We start from the raw sequence: 21662 nt of genomic DNA on the forward strand, positions 1-21662 counted from the left end.
TAATAACAATTTTTAAGTATCTAGTCTTGTACTTTCTTTGTTGCTTCCCCCTCACAATTTTCTGCAGAGGCTGTTATTTATAAAGCAATGATTTTCCTATCATCAGCTGTCTTACACCTTCCCTGATAATTCTGTGTGCCCTGACTTCCTCTGCAGAGCAAGGAAGAAAACCTGGGATATGCAAGATGTGGTTTACAAAGCCCACAGTTTCAAGCTGGGGTCGGCTACAGTGACATCGCAGCTCCCTGAGAGCCTCACAGTGGCTCCCACTGCCCACAATAGATAGGCTGGACCTTCAAGGGACATTCAGGATTCTCCACCACGTGGTCTCATCTGACCTTCTCTTTGCTCATCTTTTATTGCCATACTTAAGCAGAATTCCTCCAAATATGTAAAAGAAGCTGATTCCGCCTTGCTTTTGTCTAGGCTGGTCCCTCAGCTTCAAATGCCTTTCGCCTTTCCCTGTTCATGAGAAGGCTCCTCCTTCTGTGCGCTCCTTCACAGCCTCCCGTGATTCTCAGCCTAAAAGTCACTGATCGGGCACCCAGCATGTGCGAGATATTCTGCAGAGAGTCAGTAAGGAAAGGTGAGTGTTTTCTGCCTTTGTGGAGCTTGGGGTCATGTTGGGTGACAGACAGGTCAACGGCCAACAATGCCGTCCAGCGATGGTGAGATAACAGAGGGAACTGTCAGCTAGAGAGGGACGGAGGAAGCTGGGGGGTCCCCACACCTGGGCTCTGTGACCCGCTCCCCTCACAGACCCAGGGCTATCTCCCTCACAGGCAGAGCGAACCCCCCACCGCGACGTGCCGAGGCTTATTCCAGGGCTGTCGGTGCCAAACAACTTCCCCCCGTTTTGCTCGTTTCACTAGCGCAGATGTTTCTGAGTTGAGGTGGGGGGCAGAAATCTTTTGTTTCATGGGATCGCCATTTACCCAGCTTGGGATTTTTAAGGAACTAATGAGACCCCCTAAATGTGTATGACAGTACATTTTGGGAAATGACTTTCTAATTTTTAGACCTTTTTTGGTTGGGTTGGGATTTTTTGTGACGGGGTGAGGGGATAGGTTTATTTATTTACTTATTTTTCGTGGAGGTGCTGGGGATTGAACCCAGGACCTCATGCATGCTAGCACGTACTCTACCACTGAGCTACACCCTCCCCAGGGAAATGACTTTTGGACCCCGTATGTTCATGGTCTGGAATTTCCATTTCCTTACCCAAAGCAAACATATTGGCTTTCTGTCAGTCATCCTGCAAAGCTGATCTAGCTCAATTTCCCTGTTTGGCAAGACTGCGATGGAAGTACGCATCTCTTCTACACCTCAGCCTGCCTGGGACTCTGGCTCCTGCAGGTGGCCCGGCAGCACGGGGTCAGGCGCTCAAGGCCTCAGAGCTGCTGCACCCCCACCGTGCCTCCGTGAACCCCGCCCTGCGCCAGGGCCCTGGGCTGGGGCCCGCTGGCAGGCGTATCCTGGACGGGCATTTCCAGACTTTCACCAAAATGCGCATTTTAAGGCTCAGGTTTAATCTTAACTGTATGTTTAAGACTTCACCACGAATATTTATGAAAACGCCTTCCCAGGAATCCAGGTGCTGTGCGCCAGTCACTGAGGTACCACAGTCTGAGCTACTTAGTCCCCGTGTGCTGATCCAGGGTCACATCACAGGTCACGAGGAACACCAGAGAGGTCCAGAACGATGCTTACAGTCCAGTCCCACAGTCAGTAAAAATCAGACAAGTCAGAAAACATCCCACATCTGAAGGCAGTGGTCCTCAAAGTGTGGTCCCCACAACCAACACGGCAGCATCACCTGGAAACTTAGGGGCGCATTCCCTCAGCCCCCACCCAGACCTGCTGAATCAGAACCTGAGGATGGGGCCCAGCACTGATTAACAGCCCCCTGGTGATTCGGATGCACGCAAATGTTTACCAGCTGATGCCTTAAGGCCCTGTTAGTCAGACGCAGTACATGATTAATTTTTTAAAAAGCTGAGAAAACATAGCAATGCCGTAGAAGCACTTCCTCCTCTTTCTTGTTCAGCGTTCAGCACTTACTGAGAGCCTACTGCGTGTACTGGGCCAGGCCCCGTTCCAGGTGCTGAAAATATCGAGATCAAGAAGGGCCTTAGCTTTGACTAACTCAGCCCCCCGGGGGAAACGGCGCCTGTAACAGACACCCTGCAGCTGACGGCGGTGCCGCGGACCACGCCCTGCACGCCAGAGCAGTGAGCACCTGCGGCCGCGCTGCGTGTGGGGACCGCGGGCCCGCGGCCTCTCTGCAGAACGGCCTCCAAGGAGGGGCCTCCCCAACGGTGAGCCGCCCCGGCCTCCTTCCTCGCCCTTCTCACAGCCTGACGTGGGCCTGCTTGCTGTTTGTCCCTTTCGCCAGAAGGTGGACTCCGGGGCCTCGGCCTGTTCCCTGCTACTCCCCCACGCCCCAAATCACACACTAGAGCCACGCTGCGCGGTGGGGCGGGCGAAGCGCCCCAGGGCTCAGGCGAACAGTGGCTGTCGTGGTGGACAAAGGTCTTCGGCGTGTCACGGAGCCTCCAGGAATAGTCCTCTGACCGGCCTGCCTCCCTGGCATCTGTTGTAGAATTCCACACGCGGCGGGCTCTTTCCACTTCTCTTACTGTTGCATTTCTTATTAAGTTTTGAAATTGCTGAGCAGATTAAAGGATTCTTTTGAAGTTTTTATGCTTCAACTTTGTAGAGTTTAAACTGTCTCTGTAACTATTACTGGGACAGATTAGAAATAATTTGGAGCTGAATTGGATTTGCCATTTTGTAAGCTTTTCTTATCTACCAGAGCTAATAGCAGACACTTTACTCCTGACAATAGCTCAGGAGGAAGTCTTATTATCTGCATTTTACAGATTGAAAAACTGAGGGTCAAGTATGCTAGAAGCTTATATTCACTGTTCTGTAAATATGGCTTGAATCAATCGGGATGTTTTGTATCCCATAATAAGTTGGGGAACTTACAGATTATAGAGAGAGGGGAAGCATGATACTGTGGGAATAGTACAAGCTTTGGATTTAGCCGTAACTGGGTTTGAATTTCAGCTTCTACTTTGTAGCTGCTTGACCTCGGGCATGTTATTTAACCTTTCGAGCTGTTCAGAAATTCCCGCTGGAACCCTGAGAAGGAGCGGCCATGAGAGAGGTGTTCCACACAGACTGTTTAAAGCGTTCGGTCTCCCTGGTGTCACCCTCAAGGCCCCTCTGGCCTGCACGGCTCCCCAGCCTGGGCATGCCCACCTGCCAGCCATCCTGGAGCGGGCAAGCGACCAGAGAATAAATGGTCTAATATGCTTTCTCCTCCCAGCTAATGGGAACCTTAATTCTGCTGCACCCCAGGTGCCCAAAGGCTCATGAAATCATTTTTCACTCGTAACACAGCTTGATTAAGAAAATATACTATTGCATACCATGTGTTATTTTTTTTAAAACAAACACATTTGCTCTTAAGGTTTCTTGGCAGATCCTTCCAGTCAGCCCACTCATAAATACAATTATTAAAATGAACAAGCACCTAAGAACATCATGAACATCTTACTGTTCTTTACTGTAAGGGCTAAAGTAATAGAAAATATTTAACAGGACATGAGACACCATCTGAATGCTGCTGGGCTTCTAAAGAATCGCAGAATTAGACTTAAACACACTGAGTGACAAGAAACGTACTTTCTGTCCCACTTCGCCTCACCGATGGAGAGTCTCCTCAGAGAAGAGAGGATTCCTGAGGCAAAGGAATACCCAACCCAGCTATCTGGAGTATCTGGGGCCAGACGGTGTCCCCAAGGCAGAGCGCTGTGCCACATGGAGCATACAGTCCTGGGGAACTTGGGGACTCGAGCACAGTGTGACAACAGAGGGGGCAGTGGAGAGCAGGCGGGGGACACAGGGAGGAGGGCCTGGCCCTGCCGGAGCCGCACCTGAAGGCTTGGTCCACGAAGTAACGTTAGCCCTTGACCCCGGAGGAGGACTGGGGACTCCAAAGAACTGAGCGAGAACCTCCAGCCAAAGCAAGCAGCCAGCAGGGAGGAAGAGCAGAGCCCGGGGCGCCAGGGCCCTGAGGGGAAAGCACACCCGCTCTTCACCTGAAGGTACCAAGGGCGCCGCAGGGGCCCGTTATCTGGATGACGAAGCTGCCTGGGAGTTTCTATGGGACACAGATATTGCACTTTGTCACATGCTTTTCCTACGTCTGTTGAGATGCTTCTGTAGTTTTCCTTTTTGAGTCTGACGTGAAGAATTACATTTGCTGATTTTCTAATTAAACCAACCTTGGATTCCTCAGATGAGCCTGATTCACTCAATCATATGTATTGTTGAATAGGATCTGGTAAACTTCCCTTAAAACTTCTTATCTGTGTTCAAGAGTCAGGGTAATGCTAACCTCAGAAAATTAGGGGTACTCCTTCCTTTCCAGGTTTCCTGAAAGAAGAGTTCGCATAAAACTCCCAGTAGTCCTCCCTTCACGTCTGGGGGGCCGTGCGAGTGCGGCCGCCTGGGCCTGGGTTTCCTCTGCGGGGCGTGTTTCACAGAAAACCCTGTTTCCTTACTGGACACGGGGCTGCGCTGACTCTTTCTCTCCGTGAGTAAGCTTGGGCGTTATGTCTTTCAAGGAACTTGTCCACTTCATCTCAGTTTTCATGTTTACTGGCATCAAGTTGTTCGCAACGTCTGTTATCTTTTAATATGTGTAGACCCTGCAGCGATGTCGCCGCTTCCGTTCTTAATGTTTGAGTTTTGTGTATTTTCTCTCTGATCAGTCTGGTTAGAAGCTGGTAGATTTCATTGATTTTCCTCAAACAACAAGCTTTTGGTGCTGACAGCAGGTTTTTTGCTCCCACTTCGCTGTTTTCTGCTCTGGTCTTTATTTCCTTTTCTACTTACTTGAGGTTTGACTTTCAGTTTTTCTACTTTCTTAAAGTTGAAGCTGATGTTTACTGATCTAAGGCCACGCTCCCACTCCGACGCAGGCATTAAGCACTATAAGTTCCCCAGAAGCACCGCTTTCGCGGCATCCCACCAGCGATACGTTGTGCTTCATTCTCACTCATTTCAAAATACTTTTTTTTTTAGTCTCTTCTTTGACCCATAAGTTAATTATAAGTGTGCTGTTTTGTTTCCAAATCTGAGGGGTTTTTTAAAAAAGATCTTTGTTACTGGTTTCTAATTCAATTTGATTACTGACAGAATATACTTTATAAACTGAGGATCCTTTTAAGTTTGAGATCTGTTTTTGTGGCTCTCAGATCAGTCAGGGCTCTTCAGAGAAGAACAACCACAAATCAGTAAGGCATGTGTGTGGATGATGTATGTGTGCACATCCGTACAAAGAGATTTATTTTAAGAAACTGGCTAATGTGATTGCGGTGGCTGGAGAGTTTGAGATTTGTAGGGCAGGCTGCCAGGCTGGAAACTCAGGAGCTGAGTTACAGCCTTGAGGCAGAATTCCTTCTCCGTTTTTGGAGAAAGAAATTTTGGAGAAATTCCTCCCCCAAAATCCTCAATTTAGGTTCAAAGGCCTTCAACTTGTTGGAGAGGCCTACCCATATTAGCAAGGATAATCTCTTTTAAAGCCAAATGATTGTAAATGTTAATCACATCGACAAAAATCGCGTCTAGACTTGTGTTGGCCAAGCAACTGGGCACCACAGCCTAGTCAAGCTGACACACAAAATCTAACCCTCACTGCCCCAGTATGGTCTACTGTGGAAAATGTTCTGTGTGCCCTTGAAAAGACTGTGTACTCTGCACTTGGCTATAGTTGAGTAGGATGTTCTACGAATGGCAGGTCAAAGTGGTTGACAGCACAGTTCAAATCTTCTGTATCCTTACTCATTTCTGTCTACTTGTCCCATCAGTTACTGACTGCTAATTGAACTCTCCAGATTTATTTCTCCTTGCATTTCTGTCAGTCTTTCCTTCACATATTTTGAAGCTCTGTCATTAGATATAAATATTTATGGCTTACGTTTTCTTGAATCGAGCCTTTTACCATTATGAAAAGATTTCCTTGTCCTCGGTAATACTCTTTGCTCTGAAGTTTACTTTTTCCTGCTACTCATAATACCACTCCAGGTTTTTCATTACCGTAAGCCTGGTGTATCTTTCCCCGTCCGTTTAGTTTCAGTGTATTTTTGTCTGTGTATTTAAAACTCATTACTTGGAGGTACAGTTGGGTCTTGTTTTCTTACCCAGTCCGACATTCTCTATCCGCAGTTAGAGCACTTCAGCCGTACCTTTGGTCTGATCACTGATGCAAGTTTATCACCCATCGTCTCGCTCTCTGTCTTCTCTCTGTCCCATTTTCCTTCCTTTCCTTTGTCTTTATTTGTTCTTTTGGACTAAATGAATACTATCTATGATTCATTTTCACCTCCTTTGTTACTTATTAGCTATATTTTTTGTTAATGCCTGTAGAGAACTTCCTTAATATGATAAAGCCCACGTATGAAAAACCTCCAGCTAACATCATACTTAGTGATGACAGACTCAATAGTTCATCTTTACTGTCACAAACAAGGCTAGTGCAATAAAGCAAGGGAAAGAAGTAAGTTATCCAGCTCAGAAAGGAAGAAGTAAAGCTTTTTACTCACAGACAACCTGAACATTTACTAAGAAAATTCTATAACATCTACAAAAAAGCAGCTGGTAACAATATGTGAGCTGGCAAAGCTGTAAGATATAAGATCAATATAAAATGATAGCATTCTATGCAATGAACAGCTGGAAACTGGTATTTTAAAAACTACCATTTATAGTACCAAAAATACAAAACACTTAGAGATAAATCTGACAAACGAGTAAGACCTTTGCACTTTTCAGTTTCACTAGGAAACATGACAGAAATTCAAGGCGATCTAAATGAATGGAGAAATGCTCTGTGTTCATAGGTCAACAGACTAAATGCTATTAAAATGCTGGCTCTCTCCAAATTCATCTATAGAGCAAATGCAATTCCAATCAAAAGTCTAGCAGGTTTCTTTTAGAGATCGACAAATGGATTCTAAAATTCATATGAAAATGGGAAGAAACTTCTTGCAGCTACCTACTGTTACTCATTCTCTCTTCCCTCATGAATGCCCCACATCCTCTGACCAGGCCAACCTCTCTGCAGCTCCCGACAGCAGCTCCAACATCTTGCAGGAAGCATCCCGCAGCCCCAGGTGTGTCTCTCCACCTGATGCTCCCACACCATCCCAGACCTGCCCTCCCATAAAACACGGCTTCACACTCTCCTAGCAATTCTGTCATTTTCTGTCTTCCTTGCCAGGTGGCAGACTCCGCAGAGCAGGGACCATGACTGATCCATGATTGTACCCCTTAGCATGACTTGTCACTGTAAGAGCTACACGTAACATCCACCCTGTGCATACCAAGCCGGGGCCGGAGACACCAAGCACGGGAGCTCTTCTCTGGGGTGAACTGCTTGCTGAAGGTGCTACTGGCCATCAGCACCCGAGCCGTGACTCCAACAGAGCACCTGATGTGAACAGCTGGGCTGCGTCTCTGCACCATCCTGCTCAGAGGCACAGCTTAAACTCCCTGACAATCCTCTGCTCCATTTCACAGATGGAGAGACTGAGCATCAGAGAGGCCGTGCTGCAGAGGCTGGCTTACAGGAATATTATTTCAAGTGTGCATCCACTTCACACAATCTTTTTTCCATCCTGGAAGGTTCTTTAAGGTGTGTGGAAAAGACAGTCATCAACATGGATAGACCTGGGGCTCGCCGAGCGGGGGAAGGAATCTTTCCAGGAAACCTGAAGAAACACTTGTCATCTTTCCCCACTTCCTGAGGGGCTCCCTAGAGGCTGCTTTCACTGAATTACTTGTTTCCATGGCTACGCCATTCCTCAGTGATGATTTTACAGGTTTAGCACGTTTCCAGTTAAAACTGCTCCTGGTCTTGGGGGAAGGACTGTGTAGAGCCAGGAGGCCCCCACGCGACAGCACCAGAAGCCATCTAAGCCACTCTGACACCAGTCCCACCAGCGCTCAGAAGTTCACCTGAGCCACGAGGACGTATCTGAACGACTGGGAAGAACTGTGACATTTCGCAGGTACGGGAGCACCACATCCACCTCCGCCTGACCTCAGCCAAACCGGAGGCTCCATCCCAGGCACACAGGCTCCCGCACCTCCCTGCCTGCTGCCGATGGTGCAGCACCCAGCGTCCGTCACCCACATGGGATCCTGTCCTACATAGGGCTGAACTCACATAAGGTGAGAGAAGGAGCATGGTTCACAGCCTCCATCCATGCCTGCTACCCCATGAACTTGGGCGAGCCACCCTGGCCCTCAGCCTCAGCTCCCCCACCTCCATGGGGTGTGTGCAAAGATGGGGCCAAGTGATGGATGCAGAGCACCTGCACGGTGCCTGTCTGCCTGCAGGGCACCCCTGGAAGTGTTAGCTCTTTCCCTTCTTGTTTTCTTGATAAGAAACTCATGGACAAGGGTCCCCAGACCGCCTGAGGAAAGCAGCACAAGTTCGGTGTGGCTGACGCGCAGAGGGGAAGTCTGGGACAGACAGATCTGCCAGGTGCAAAGTCCAGAAGGGCCCTGAATGCAGCTAGAGAGGCCAGCCTGGCCACAGTCTCCCTCCAGCTCCAGGACACCAGACCCACAGTGCACCACCCCCACCCCAGGGCCTTTGCACATGCTCCTCCCCATGGGGGAGTACCCTCTCACCCTGGCTTGCTGGCCATCTCCAGTACGTTCCTCCCTCAATACTCCATTCAAGTACCACTCCCCCCAACAGGTCTTCCTGGCTTCCCTGGACAGAGAGGGCACTTGTCTCTGTGCAGCCACAGCAACGGGATTACCTCTCGTCTAAGCATTTTTCCTGTTTTGTTTATGTCCGTCCTTCCCAGCAGCCCATGAGTTCCTTCAAGTCAAGAGCTGTCTAATGCATCCCCATCACCTGGTCTGCTACTCAACACACAGCAGCTGTCAGTCAATGACTCCTGAGTGACCCCTCCAGTCTGAACCACGTTTCAGTGGCCGACTCCTATAGCAGTACCAATCCCGCCAGCCTGGAGGGTGCCTGGACTCAGTCCCCGTGCAGGTGGGCCAGAAAGGGGCCTGAAGCCCACCTGGAGGAAAACCTCGGCCCTGCTGAGGTCAGGAGCCCCTCCGAGGGAAGGCTTTCTCCAACCAGCCGGGCAGGGGCTCAAGCGCACAGAGGCACAAAAGCACAGGGCAGAGCCACCACGTCTGACCCCTCGTGTCAACACAAAACGGGTCGGGGGGTGGAGGGACAGAAAGCCAAAACAGACTCTACCCACGACTTCCCAACCCTTCAGGACACAAGTCAGCAGCGCCAACACACACGGCTTCTCTCCAGCCGCTTCCCGAGCCTGTGCAGAAGGGGAGATGCTGAGAAACCAGCTTCCCACAAACACAAGTCGGCTACGAAATACACACTTCCTTTCCTTTCTGAAAAATACTCAAAACTTTGTCTCCGAAAAGGCTGGGCTGAAACCAAGAGCGCCAGGCCGCCCCGCGTGGGGCCGACTCACCTTCACGTGGCTCGGGTCCCCGGGCCGGCTGCTCTCAGCCGCGCTCGCCGCTTTGCCATCCACTCGAGGCCGAACCACCTGCCGAAAGGGGCTGCACAGCGGAAAGCCGCTCACGCTGATGCCATCTGCAAGGCGAGAACGAAGTCGGAAGTCAGCTGGGTTTTTTTTTAACGTTGGCGGTTTTATTCGAGTGTCAACAGCAACCGGGGCAGCACTCCCGTGTGTCCTCACTATTCCGTCTCCTGTTAATCACAACTGCCTGATGAATCCCCACGAACGGACAGTCACACCTGCCACAGGCGACAAGAGTGGAGAACGGAGCACTTCTGAGGGAGGGCAGGTGCCGACCACCTGTCTGCAGACACAGCTACCGCGTCCTGTCGTGCCCGCGCCGCCCCGGCTGCTGCGTGCCCGGACGGCAACAACCCACCTTTACCTCCGGGCCTCGGCGCGAGCAGCTCCCTCGTCCGTGCGGCAGCTGCTCCGTGTCACTTCAACTGAGTCTGAAAGCCACCTCCTCTCCCAATTTCAAGAAGCCTCTTCTCTGACACAGGAGCACGTTTAAACCTCTGTGGGGCACCCACAGCCAGGGCGGCGGGAGAGCGTGATGTCCCCTGATCTTTTTTCTTCTTGGTGAGGTTACCTATCCATTTAATCCGGGACTCGTCCTGGAGTCCTTTCTTTACCTCACGCCCACACCCAATCCAACTGGAAATCCTGCCAGCTCTCAGTGTTCCCAGAAGCAGCTTTCACAGCCACCACCCTGATCTGGGTCTCCATCCTCTCCCTCCAGATTAGCGCCGGGGCCTCCCAGCTGCTCCCTCCCCTATGCTCTCTGGTTCACCAACCGCCGCCCCCAAGCGGTCAGCCCAGGAAATGGACATCAGATCACCTGCTCCCAGGACACCCGTTACTCAAGGGCTCTCTGCACAGCACAACGGCTGCATAAGTTTGAAGAAAAATGCACCAACTCTCACCCTCAGACCACAAAAACTGCTGACAACAGTGCAGGTATCTTTCGCACCCAAAGAAACTGACTTGGTGATGAACCAGAGCCACTTCTAAATGAGATGGAGGTGCCCACCAATTCTGAAGAAACATCTGAAGAAACATCACCATGAAAAGTTAATTTTTAAATGACCTGCATTAAGCAAAGAAAAAGCAAACCCAAATACAATTCCAGCTGGTGGCTACAGAACAGTTTTTGAATCCCTCGGAATCCCAACAGGAAGTCAACAGAGCAGCAGAGAGCAACACGAAGACTCAGTTACAGGTAAGCCAGGTGCCAGCGTATCATCCATCAGGCAAACAGGTAAGTGCAAACCCCCAGCAGGCCCACAAGCAGCTCACAGTCAACAGGCACAAAAAGGACTTCAGGGGCCCTGACTTCTGGTAACAGCAGATGGACAATTCAGACCAGCCCAGCCACTTGCAGACGACCAGAGAGCACAGACAGAGCCGTTCCACAGTCTCTCCGAGGAACCGGAAAGCCACCAAGGCTAGGAGCAAGTACGGAGCCCAGCCTGGCAGAAGGCGACACGGGGACAGGAGCCCGTCTTGAACTCCCCCAGAGGGGCCTCAAGAACTGACAGGAGGCTGAGAATCTGAGCAGAGCCTTTCACACTCACAGGGCCCGGGGTGGGGGGAACAGTGACATTCTGTGTCCCCAAGGACAGTGGATGGTAAGCCCCGGAAGCTTTGGGTGGGGCCCAAAGGACGACACACTAAGTGAGGGACAGCCTCCCAAAAAAAAAGCCGAGCCCAGCCTTGAATCAGGTCAGGACCTGCAGCCAGATTCAGGCAATTCTTCTGCCAAAACAAACGCCCTGTCACCCCCTCTTCTGTCCTGTGTCCTCTCCTCCGCACATCTCTGACGGCCATTTTTGTGCATCCTAATCCTCCTAGTTCTTTGTCTCAGTTCAGACGCGTCCTCTTCACCAAGCCTCCCCCGCCGCCCTGGCTGCAAGGACGCCTTCCTCTGAGTCCCAGCAGCTGGTCTACACTGAGACCCGTGCTCACTACAGGCAGCCCTGTACCCAGGGAACAGGCTGCGAGGCAGGGCCATGGAGGGGACTCAGATGGGCCAGAGCGTACGAAGTGTGTGTCACGATGCCTGGGACCTGGCAAACACTCAACAAAAAGAGCTATTACTATTCCTATTATCATTATTATTGCCACTTACACGAGTGCCCTGGATTCCGTGCATGACTGAGCTCCTCGAAGACGGAGTCCCTGTCGACCTCACCTGTAACCCCCACAGTGGCTGGCACAGGCTCCGGCCAATCGTAAACCCACAGTAAACATTGAGTAAATGAGTGAATTACAGGGTCAGATTTGGTAGTTTACACACCATGGTCAACAAAAATCCCATCATCCCAGGGTCACATTCAATAATCAACTCATTCACAGGTAACTGAAATCTCCTCGTGTATCTCCGTGCCGACGCCCATCTGCGGAACTCAGTCTGAATCTGTTGGGCTTGAGTGAGCTTTTCCCTCCCTCTCCTCGTTCTCCCAGCACCTGGGCATCACCTATAGACCCTCCCCACTACAGCACAGCGCCTGCTGCAATGGGAACGAGTCCTAGGAACACAGACGTTACCAAAACCAACTCCGCGCTCTTCAGCACGCTCCTCTGGAAGCTAGGTCAGGTGGGGCCTGTCAGTGCGCCCCAGGCCACGCCCTGCTGAGTGAGGGCAGTGCCCAGTGGATTTGAAGTGCCATTCCTGTCCTGTACACGGCCTGGGGCACTTCGCTCTTTCCGAGGGAAAGTTTCCATCATTAGCAAATTACACAAATGCTGCTGGCTCCCAGAGGACTGCGATTCTTCTTCTGCCTTGGAAATAACCATCCCGTTTTCCACTTGTAACAATGCTCAATTCTTCACGTCTGCAGGCGGGCCAGAGGCGCTGCGCCACAGAGGGAGGACGTCATGAACCACTGACCCGTCTGCCGGATCCTCCCCTCCACCCTGCTGAGCAGCTCCTTCCCCCGCCAGGCGGCTCTGGTGGGATTGGGGTAAGAGACAGAAACGTCCTGTCCGCAGTGATGGACACGGACATGCAGCACCAGAAGGGTCACGTACAGTCTTCCTGAGATTTGATCTTTGGCAGGGAGGGAGGGGAGGGCAGGGTGGGGTGGACCTTCCCTCGAATCGTCTGGTATAGGTACAGATCTGGGGCCTCCCTGCCGCCATCCTTCCCACCACATCAAGAGACTGAGCAAGTCACACAACCCTGTAACCTCAGTTTTCTTGACACTCAAATGGGAACCAACTCAAGGGAATCGATGGAAAGTGCAAATCTGTAACGTCTTGGAACTGGAAGCATCTAGAGTGTGGGCACTTGGCAACAAAGGCTAGAAACTGCATCTTCTGACAAAGACTCCAAAACTACAGAGACCTCAGAAGCCTGTCATCTTCAAGCTCTGGGAAAAAAAGGGAAAAAAAAAAAACAACACTGAAAAAGCTACTCCACAGCTTCTTTATTAAGAACTCTGCCCTCTAATTCAATCAAGGATGGAAAAGACAAGTGACGCACAAATTTGAATGGAGACAGAAAGAAGGCCACCAGCCCAGTCGAGAGGCAGAAGCCAGCCTCTGGAAGGTGGGAAGATGAGCCCATGGCCCCGTGAGGACAAGGCTGGAGAGAAGCAGGGGGCGGCAGCGCCGGGGCAGTGTGAGGCAGGCTGGAGCAGGGACACAGCCGCTCCCCCGCCGGGCGAGTGGAGAAGAGGAAATTCTGTTCAACCATTTCGGCCAATTCTCCTGCCAACACAGGCGATCACAAATAGAACAGAGAACAGATTGGGATGACAATTAATAGGAAGACAGGACCAAAAAAGTTGCAGGCAGATGAAGGCAGCCGCGGAGGAAGGCCGCCGAGCTGGGCAGATTTGCCAGGCCCGAGAACGGTGCGAGTCTGGCAGATCGTCGTGAATCAAACTGCGCTTCCAGGGAGAATTTCATAGTTACTGCTTATAGCGCTCCATTCTATTAAGAGCATCTCTGTGGGCAATTCAGAAATACAATCTCATATGCTAAAAGAGTACTTCTCTCTCCAACTCAGCTGTATCACACCACGGTGACAACGGGGAGAAAGGACGGCTCGGAGAGGGCTCTGCGTGGTGGAAAGAAGCACAGCTGGAGGACAGGGATGGCCTGGAAGGGCTGGCGGCCAAGTCCAGCTGTGCACCAGGCGCGGCCCCGGGCACCTGCCACCCACCGACTGCAGACACCCCGCGAGGTGGGCGTGCCTGTTTCACAGCCGAGGAAGCAGAGGTTCCAAGAAGCTGACTTGGTAGTTCACCAGAAACACAGCCGGAACTCCAAGTCAGGACGGTCTAATTTGGACGACCCAGCTGGACTGGGACAAACAGCACATTTCAGCCCCGACGTGAGCTGCACAGAAGCTCCCCGCCCAGGCCGTCCTGCAGCGCAGCACGCGGGTCCTGTACCGTAAGGGCTCTCACACAGCTCGGCACCCATCTGCAGGCGGGCGGCTCCTCCAAGAAGGTGTCCATTTTGGGGCACTTTCAAAAGAGACACTGATGCTTAAGGCTGAATATACTTTTTTCTCTCAAGTGACAGGTATACGTAACTAAACTAGAATAAAGTATGTTTACAAAGGCAAAAAGAGACAGTGATCTCCCAGTGGGAGTTTGTCCGAGTATGCTGCTCCAGGTAGAGTAAGTTTTGAAGATGCTTTTTCAATTATTCATAAAATCCACGGGTGCCAAAAAAGCCCATCTGGTTATCATGAAATATCCTCAGGAAAACCACGCAGCAGAAGCATTTGGCTCAGAAATGAGGCAGTGCTCATCCTCAGTTTCCACAGAGAAAGCAGTGTGTTCATTCATTCAGAAACTCTGGGACATGCTCAGGATGGAAAAATGGTTCATGTAGAAACAGCGGCCGTCATGTACTATTCAAATGGGAACAGTCCTCGTCCCCACGGGCAGCCTTGCTTCCCCACCGGTCCCCCTCCACTGGGTGCTGCCTGTCCAGCAAGGGGACCACACTTAGGGCCTCTGCTCTCGCCGACCTTAGGAACCTCCATGCACATGGCTACCTGCCTCCTGAGCACATGGAGTGTTCCAGGTGGTTCCCACCAGGCTACCCCAGTCTCACACGTGCTCTGTGTGCCTCGTTCATCAATGCCAACGCTCGCTCCCTCCAGCGCTCCCCCGACACTGCTCTGATCTCTCTGAAGACATTTTTCCTCCACCCACAGACTCCCTTAGTCCTTATCTTTCTCCTCCAGCCCGAGTCCACGTTCCAGACCACAGTCATGAAACTCTCTGTAAAGATCAGAGAGTAAACGTTTTAGTCTTTCACAGTCATAGGTCTCCATCTCAACTGCTCAGCTCTGCTCTTGGGAGATGCCCACAAGCAGGGCAGGGTGGCCGAGACCCAGCAGCACACACAGGGGCTGGCCGGGTGTGTGCCGACACCGGGCCTGGACCTCCGGCGCCTCCCTGGGCAGCACCTTCATTCCACGGCCCTCTCTTCTTGGGTCCTCGCCAGTGACTTTTAAACTATTCAGTGTTCCTGTTAGCATCGGGACACGACTGAGTTTTCTCCCTGTCGTAAGTGTGAAGACAAAAAGGAGATTAAACAGAAGCAAGTGACATGCAGCGAAAACAGGAACCTCAGTGACCACCAAAGACGGAGCCCTGAAATAAGAGGCCAAACACAAGCGCCGCCTTCTTTGGGAATCTGTGAAGGAAGTGAAGACGTTCCAGCCGTTGGCGACGTCGGGGCTCCTGATGAAGACGGGGCCCTGCAATCAGCACTGACTCTGGTCCTGGCACTAACGCCTCCACTAACTAGACCGTGAGCATGTCGGGGAGGGAACTGTGCATTGTCGAAGTCTGTGTCTGCAGTTTGTCACAGCACCTGGTACGCAGGGGGAACGTGCACTGGGTCAACATGTGATCCCACATCATCTCCCAGCTACTGTTTAGAAAGAAATGCCTCACACCCTTGGGCTCAGCCCAGCACATGGGGGGCCGAGGGCGAACCTCCAGGGCCATCACTCCCAGACAGGGGTGCACAGAGTCCCGGAAACCATGCAGCGTGTGACTCCAGCTGCACGCCTGCATCTAGGGCACCTGATGAAGAAGAGGGAACGACGAGTGATGACTTCCCCAGGAACACGTACACAGCCATCTCTCTGGTGTTTGACAGAAAGGGTTATTCCCAGGCTTCCAAATCCAAGAATTATTGTCCCAAACCACTCATAAATCACTTCTTTGTAGAATCAGGATGCCAGAATGGATTGCTTGGATGAGGAGTGAATTCCTTGTTACTAGACTTGGCCAACCAGGAGTTAGATAACTTCTTGGCCAGGAGCTTGGGGTCAACTGGAGGATGACCAGGGAGCAGTTGCTGGAGGAAGTGTCCAAGGATTAAGAGACATGAGGACAGGTGCTCAAAGCTCAGATGTGTCCTCTTGGTTTGCCCAGAAGCAATTTGCTTACAGGAGCACTGGATGTGGAGGCCCAGCCCTGACCCTGCTGACCTCTCGCTTGACCTCAGGAGAGACGATGAGTCACTGATCAACAGGACTGGTCCTAGCCGTGCTCATCAGCGCTCCTCTCACGCACCCACTCTGGGTCTTACATCTTTTCTATCTTGTTTACATGTGTTACTCCATTTCTACTTGAAGAGAAACACAAATAAATGAACATTAATTCTCCAAAGAAAGCCACAGAAATAGCTCAATTAGCATATGTTATTTTAGGATAAAATCAGGAAAACAAAAGCAGAGTATTGCCAGTTTGAAATTGGAAGGAGAACGCCTTTTCCACAAGATAACAAAGGGAGAGTGGCGGTCCCCGCCAAATAGACATGTGCCTGCTCTCCTTTTAGAAGCAAATCAAAAGTACAATCGGAATGCCGGAGCACGCCTCACAGCGGCCCTCAAGCACTGCGCATCCCTGAAAGACAGGGGAAGTCATTACTGCTTCATTATTAAACAGCCAGCCAGATCACAGAAATCCAAGGCTGACAGTTCTAAGTCCGAACATTAATTTTAGAAATTATCAAAAGAAGTTCACCCCAGCATCGTCCCTCGAAACCTTTTTTCCCCAACAAATTAGTTGTTAATGCTAACGGGGCAGAACTTCTCATGGAGTCAACCGGAAGACTCTCTCTCTCTCTCACTCATACACACACACAACCACACACTTTCCAAAAATTAAGTTCTAGAACTTGCTTTCTGCCACAGGATTTTCACATGCATGAGAAACTATTTTCTCCATCTCACCCTCTTTCATCCTCTTAGGCCCTGCTCATTCTGCAAACTTGACCTCAATCATCACCTCCAGAGAAAAGCCTTCCCCCATCCCTCAGATCGTTGCTCCCGGAGGCATGGTCACAGTGCCCGCACCTCTCCCACCTGGCACTCAGCAAAGGCGCGGCTTTCCACTTCTCCGTGAAACGGCCTTCTCTCGCACTAGTCTTGTGTGGTCTAGTATAGTGGCTGCTGGATGGTGGGCCTTTAAATTTTAAAGCAATTAAAATCAAATACTATTTCACCATTCAGATGTGCCATCCACACCACAAGTGATCCAGGCCCCACGGCTCACGGTTCAGCCTCCTCTCTGTCACCAAGGGGCCTGCGGACAGCCCGGCACTGGGCACTGGGCTCCCTGAGGGCAGGGACTGCCCCTCACTTCACTCCTCAGGACAATGCCGGGGGCAGTGCAGTCCAGACACCACTCGTCTCACTGCACTTTGCTCTACTGCCCTTGACAAATACTGCACTTTTTACAAATTTAAGGTTTGTAGCAACCCTCTGTCAAGCAAATCTGTCAGCACCATTTTTCCAACGGTATTTGTTCATTTTACATTTTTGTCCCACATTTCAGTAATTCTGGCAATATTTCAGACGTTTTCATTATTATATTTATTATGGTGATCTGGGACCTTTGATGTTACTATTACAGTTATTTTGGCTTTTTTTTTTAGTGATAATCCACTTTTTAGTTGAGGCACGCATACTGTTTAAGATCACGCTACTATATACTTAACAGACCACAGCATAGTGGAAACCTAACTTTCACGTGCACTGGGAAGCCAAAAGCTTCACGTGACTTGCTCTAGCTCAACATCTGCTTTCCTGTGGTTGTCTTAACCCGGAGTATCTCCAACGTACGCCTGTACATGGAACAAAACAGATATTCCAGAAATATCTGTGAAGGGGAGAGAGAAAAATACACACCATAACAGCTTACTTTACTGAACTATACACTGCTTTATAAAAACCCAGAAAGAAGAAATGGTTTAAGTCTTGTTTCCTGATTAGAACAGAATATTAGTTACTGCCATAACGTAAAACGGTATGGCAAAACTTAAAATATTCTATAATGGCCATTCCCATTCAACAAACACTTACGAGTACCTAATATGTACATGCAAAACTCAGCTCAAAACCCAGACTGAAACAGGTAACTAGAAGTCTTAAAAGAATTAATGCCAATCCTTGTCAAAGTCTTCCAAAAACTGAGAAGGGAACACACCAAGCCCATTTTCCAAGACTAGCATTACCCCAAAACTAAAGCCAGACAAGGACACTACAAGAAAAGAAACCACAGACCAATAAACCTGATAAACACAGATGTAAAACGTAGCTCACAGAGAAAAAAATGTGATAATGAATATTTGTATGTTCATGTATAACTGAAAAACTGCTCTACACTGGAATTTGACACAACACTGTAAAATGACTATAATTCAATAAAACAAATGTTTAAAAAAAATTCTCCCCAAAATCTCATCTGCTCAGTTTCAATGGAATGGCAATAAATCTACCTCATTCAGTCCAACATGGAAAAAAAAAAACAAACACAGATGTAAAAATCCTCAACAAAATATTAGCACATTGAATTCAACAACACATTAAAAAGATCACACACCATGATCAAGTGGGATTTATCCCTGGGATGCAAGGATGGTCCAACACACACAAGTCAGTAGATGTGATGCACCGTATCAACAGCACGAAGGATGAAATATGGTCATCTCAATAGATGCAGAAAAAGCATTTCATGAAACTCAAAATCTTTTCCTGATGAAAGCCCTCCACTAACTGGGTGGCGAAGGAACATACCTCAGCATAACAAAGGCCACGCAGGACAAGCACAGTGCTAGCATCACATTCAACTGGTGGAAGGTTGAAAGGTTTTCCTCCAAGATCAGGAACACGACAAGCGTGCCCACTCTCACCACGCACACACAGCAGGGCAGTGAAGTCCTCGGCGGGGCAGTCAGGCAGGAGGAAGACACAGAAGGCACCCACGTCAGAAAGGAAGAAGGGAAATTACCTGAAGAGGACATGATCTTGTCTGGACAGATCCTGAAGATTCAACAACAACAACAACAGCAGCTGTTAGAGCTAATCAGCAAGTGTAACGAACACGCAGAAGTCAGCTGCTCTACCACACACTCACAACGAAACATCTGGAAGAGTGATAAAGAAAGTTATCCCATTTACAACAGCATCAAAAACAATACTTGGGAATAAATTTAACGAAGGAAACGAAAGATCTGAACACTAAAAACTTTAAGACCCCGATTAAAGAAGTTGTAGACAAATGGAGAGATGTCCTGTGTTCATGGATCGTGAGAATTTTTCTGAATTTTTTTAACTGAAGTATATAGTCAGTTTACAATGTTGTGTCAATTTCTGGTGTGCAGCATAATGTTTCAGTCATACATATTCATGCATATATTCCTTTTCATGTTCTTTTTCATTATAGGTTATGGATCATAGGAATACTGTTAAAATGTCCCTATTACTCAAAGCCATCGACATAGATTCAATGCATTACCTATCAAAATTCCAATGGCATTTTTCAATAGAAAAGGCAATTCAAACATTCACATGGAGCCACAAAAGACCCCAACAGCCAAAGCAATCCTGATAAGGAATAAAGCTCAAGGTATCACACTCTGATTTCAAATTATACTACAAATCTATGGTAATCAAAACAGTACAGTTATCAAAAGAGCAGAAAAACAGACACACACATACATGGAAAAGAACAGAGAACCCCAAAACACACTCTGGCATATATGGTCAACTAATATTTGACAAGAGAGCCAAGAATACTCAATGGAGAAAGGCAGCCTCTTAAATAAATTGTGGTGAGAAAACTGGATAATCATATGAAGAAATGTAAAACTGGACCCCTATCATAAACCGTTCACAAAATTTAACTTGAAATAGATTAAAGACTTAAATAAATGTAAGACCTGAAACCGTGAAGCTCCTAGAAGAAAACATAGGAGATCATCTCCTTAACACTGGTCTCGACAATAATTTTCTGGATATGACACCAAAAGTACAAGCAACAAAAGCAAAAACCAACAAGTGGGACGGCTTCAAACTAAAATGCTTCTCCACAGCCTAAGAAACAGCCAACAAGATGAAAAGTCAAACTTTGCAAATATTTGAAACTTTGAAAATATTTGCAAATCATCTATTTGATAAGGGATTAATATCAAAATATATAAAGAACTCCTACAACTCAGTAACAAAAAAAAATCTGATTTAGAAATGGGCAGACGACCTCAATTTTATTTCCAGAGAAGACATCTAAATGACCAACCAGCACATGAAAAGATGCTCATAATCACCAATCACCAGTAAAATGCAAATCAAAACCATAGAGATATCACCTCACATTTGTTAGAAAAACTATTCTCAAAAAGACAAGAAATAACAAGTGTGGCAAGGATGTGGAGAAAGGAAACTCTTGTGCACTGTTGATGGGAAAAGTAAATGGGCGAGCCACAATGGAAAACTATGTGGAAGTTCCTCAAAAAATGAAAAACAGAACCACTGTACAGATCCAGCAATCCATTTTTGAGTACATATCCAGAGGAAATCAAAACAGGCTCTCAAAGAGATCTCTGCACTCCCATGTTTACTGAGGCTTTATTCCCAACAGCCAAAAAGGAAACAACCTAAGTATACATCTACAGATGAATGGATACAGAAGATACAACACACACAATGGAATATTATTCCCTGAGAAAGAAGGAAATCCTGCCATTTTCAACAACATGGGTGGATGGATAAGCTAAATGAAAAAAGTCAGAGAAAGACAAATACTATATGGTATCATTTATATGTGGAATCTGAAAAAGCCAAACTTGCAGAAACAGAGAATGGTGGTACCAGAGGCTGAGAGGCAGGCAAAATAAGGAGACAGATGTTGGTCAAAAGGTTAAAACTTTCAGTTAGAAGACGAGTAAGGTCTGGCACTCTGAAGCACAGCACTGATACCGTATTATACACCTGACTGTTGCTAAGAAAGTAGACCTTAAATGTTCTCACCACAAAAAGAAACCATAACTAAGAGAGGTGACAGTGGTATTACCTAAGCTATGGTGATAATCTTTTTGTAATGTACAAGCGTATCTAATCAACACAATGTACCCCTTAAATTTACACAATGTTCTGTGACAGCTGTCACAACAAAGCTGCAGAACACGTAACTAATGAGGCTGCCCACCGTTACGGCTTGGATCCACACACTTGTGAGGTGTCTTTTAAATAAAAAAAAAGAAAAAGAAAACATTTTAACTGGGCAACATCATTAGTTATCTGGGAAAAGCAAAACAAAACCACACTGTGATACCGTTACACATGGACCAGAAAAGCTCAATTGAAAAGACTGACCATGCCAATCAGGGGCGAGGATCTGGAGCAGCAGAGAACTCACATGCAGACGGTGTGTGCCAGTCAGAACAAGCAGGCTGAAAGTCTGGGTGACTGGAGATCTATTAATGCCAGACACACGCAGGACCCATCACCCAGTGAGGCAACTTCCGGCGTGCACCCAACAAAAACGTTGGCTGCTGTCCACCAGACACCTGTCTAAGAATGTTTACTATTCATGATAGCCGAAACCCAGAAACAACCTAAATGCCCGTCACGAGTAGACTGGATAGCTGTGGTAGTTTCACGCAGTGAAAAGGGACAAACAAATGCAACACACAGCAGTGTGCATGAATCTCACACATAATGCCAAGCGGGGAAGGGGCACACACACTGACTCAGGACTAACGGACACCAAGAGGGTAGCTGTATTTCTTTCTTCTGTATGACAA

General features: G+C 48.6%; 1 protein-coding gene across 10 annotated transcripts in view; it reads right to left on the reverse strand.

Moving 5' to 3' along the window:
* The window catches only part of TRAPPC9 (trafficking protein particle complex subunit 9), a 433756-nt gene that overhangs the window by 267563 nt on the left and 144531 nt on the right, over positions 1-21662 (reverse strand). For all 10 annotated transcript variants that reach the window (XM_072949773.1, XM_072949771.1, XM_072949768.1 and 7 more), the window contains one exon: positions 9543-9667. In XM_072949773.1, the coding sequence (XP_072805874.1) occupies positions 9543-9667 (125 nt within the window). The remainder of the gene's footprint in view (positions 1-9542; positions 9668-21662) is intronic.

Source organism: Vicugna pacos, chromosome 25 (genome assembly GCF_048564905.1).
Source record: "Vicugna pacos chromosome 25, VicPac4, whole genome shotgun sequence".
NCBI classification, from domain to species: Eukaryota; Metazoa; Chordata; class Mammalia; order Artiodactyla; family Camelidae; genus Vicugna; species Vicugna pacos.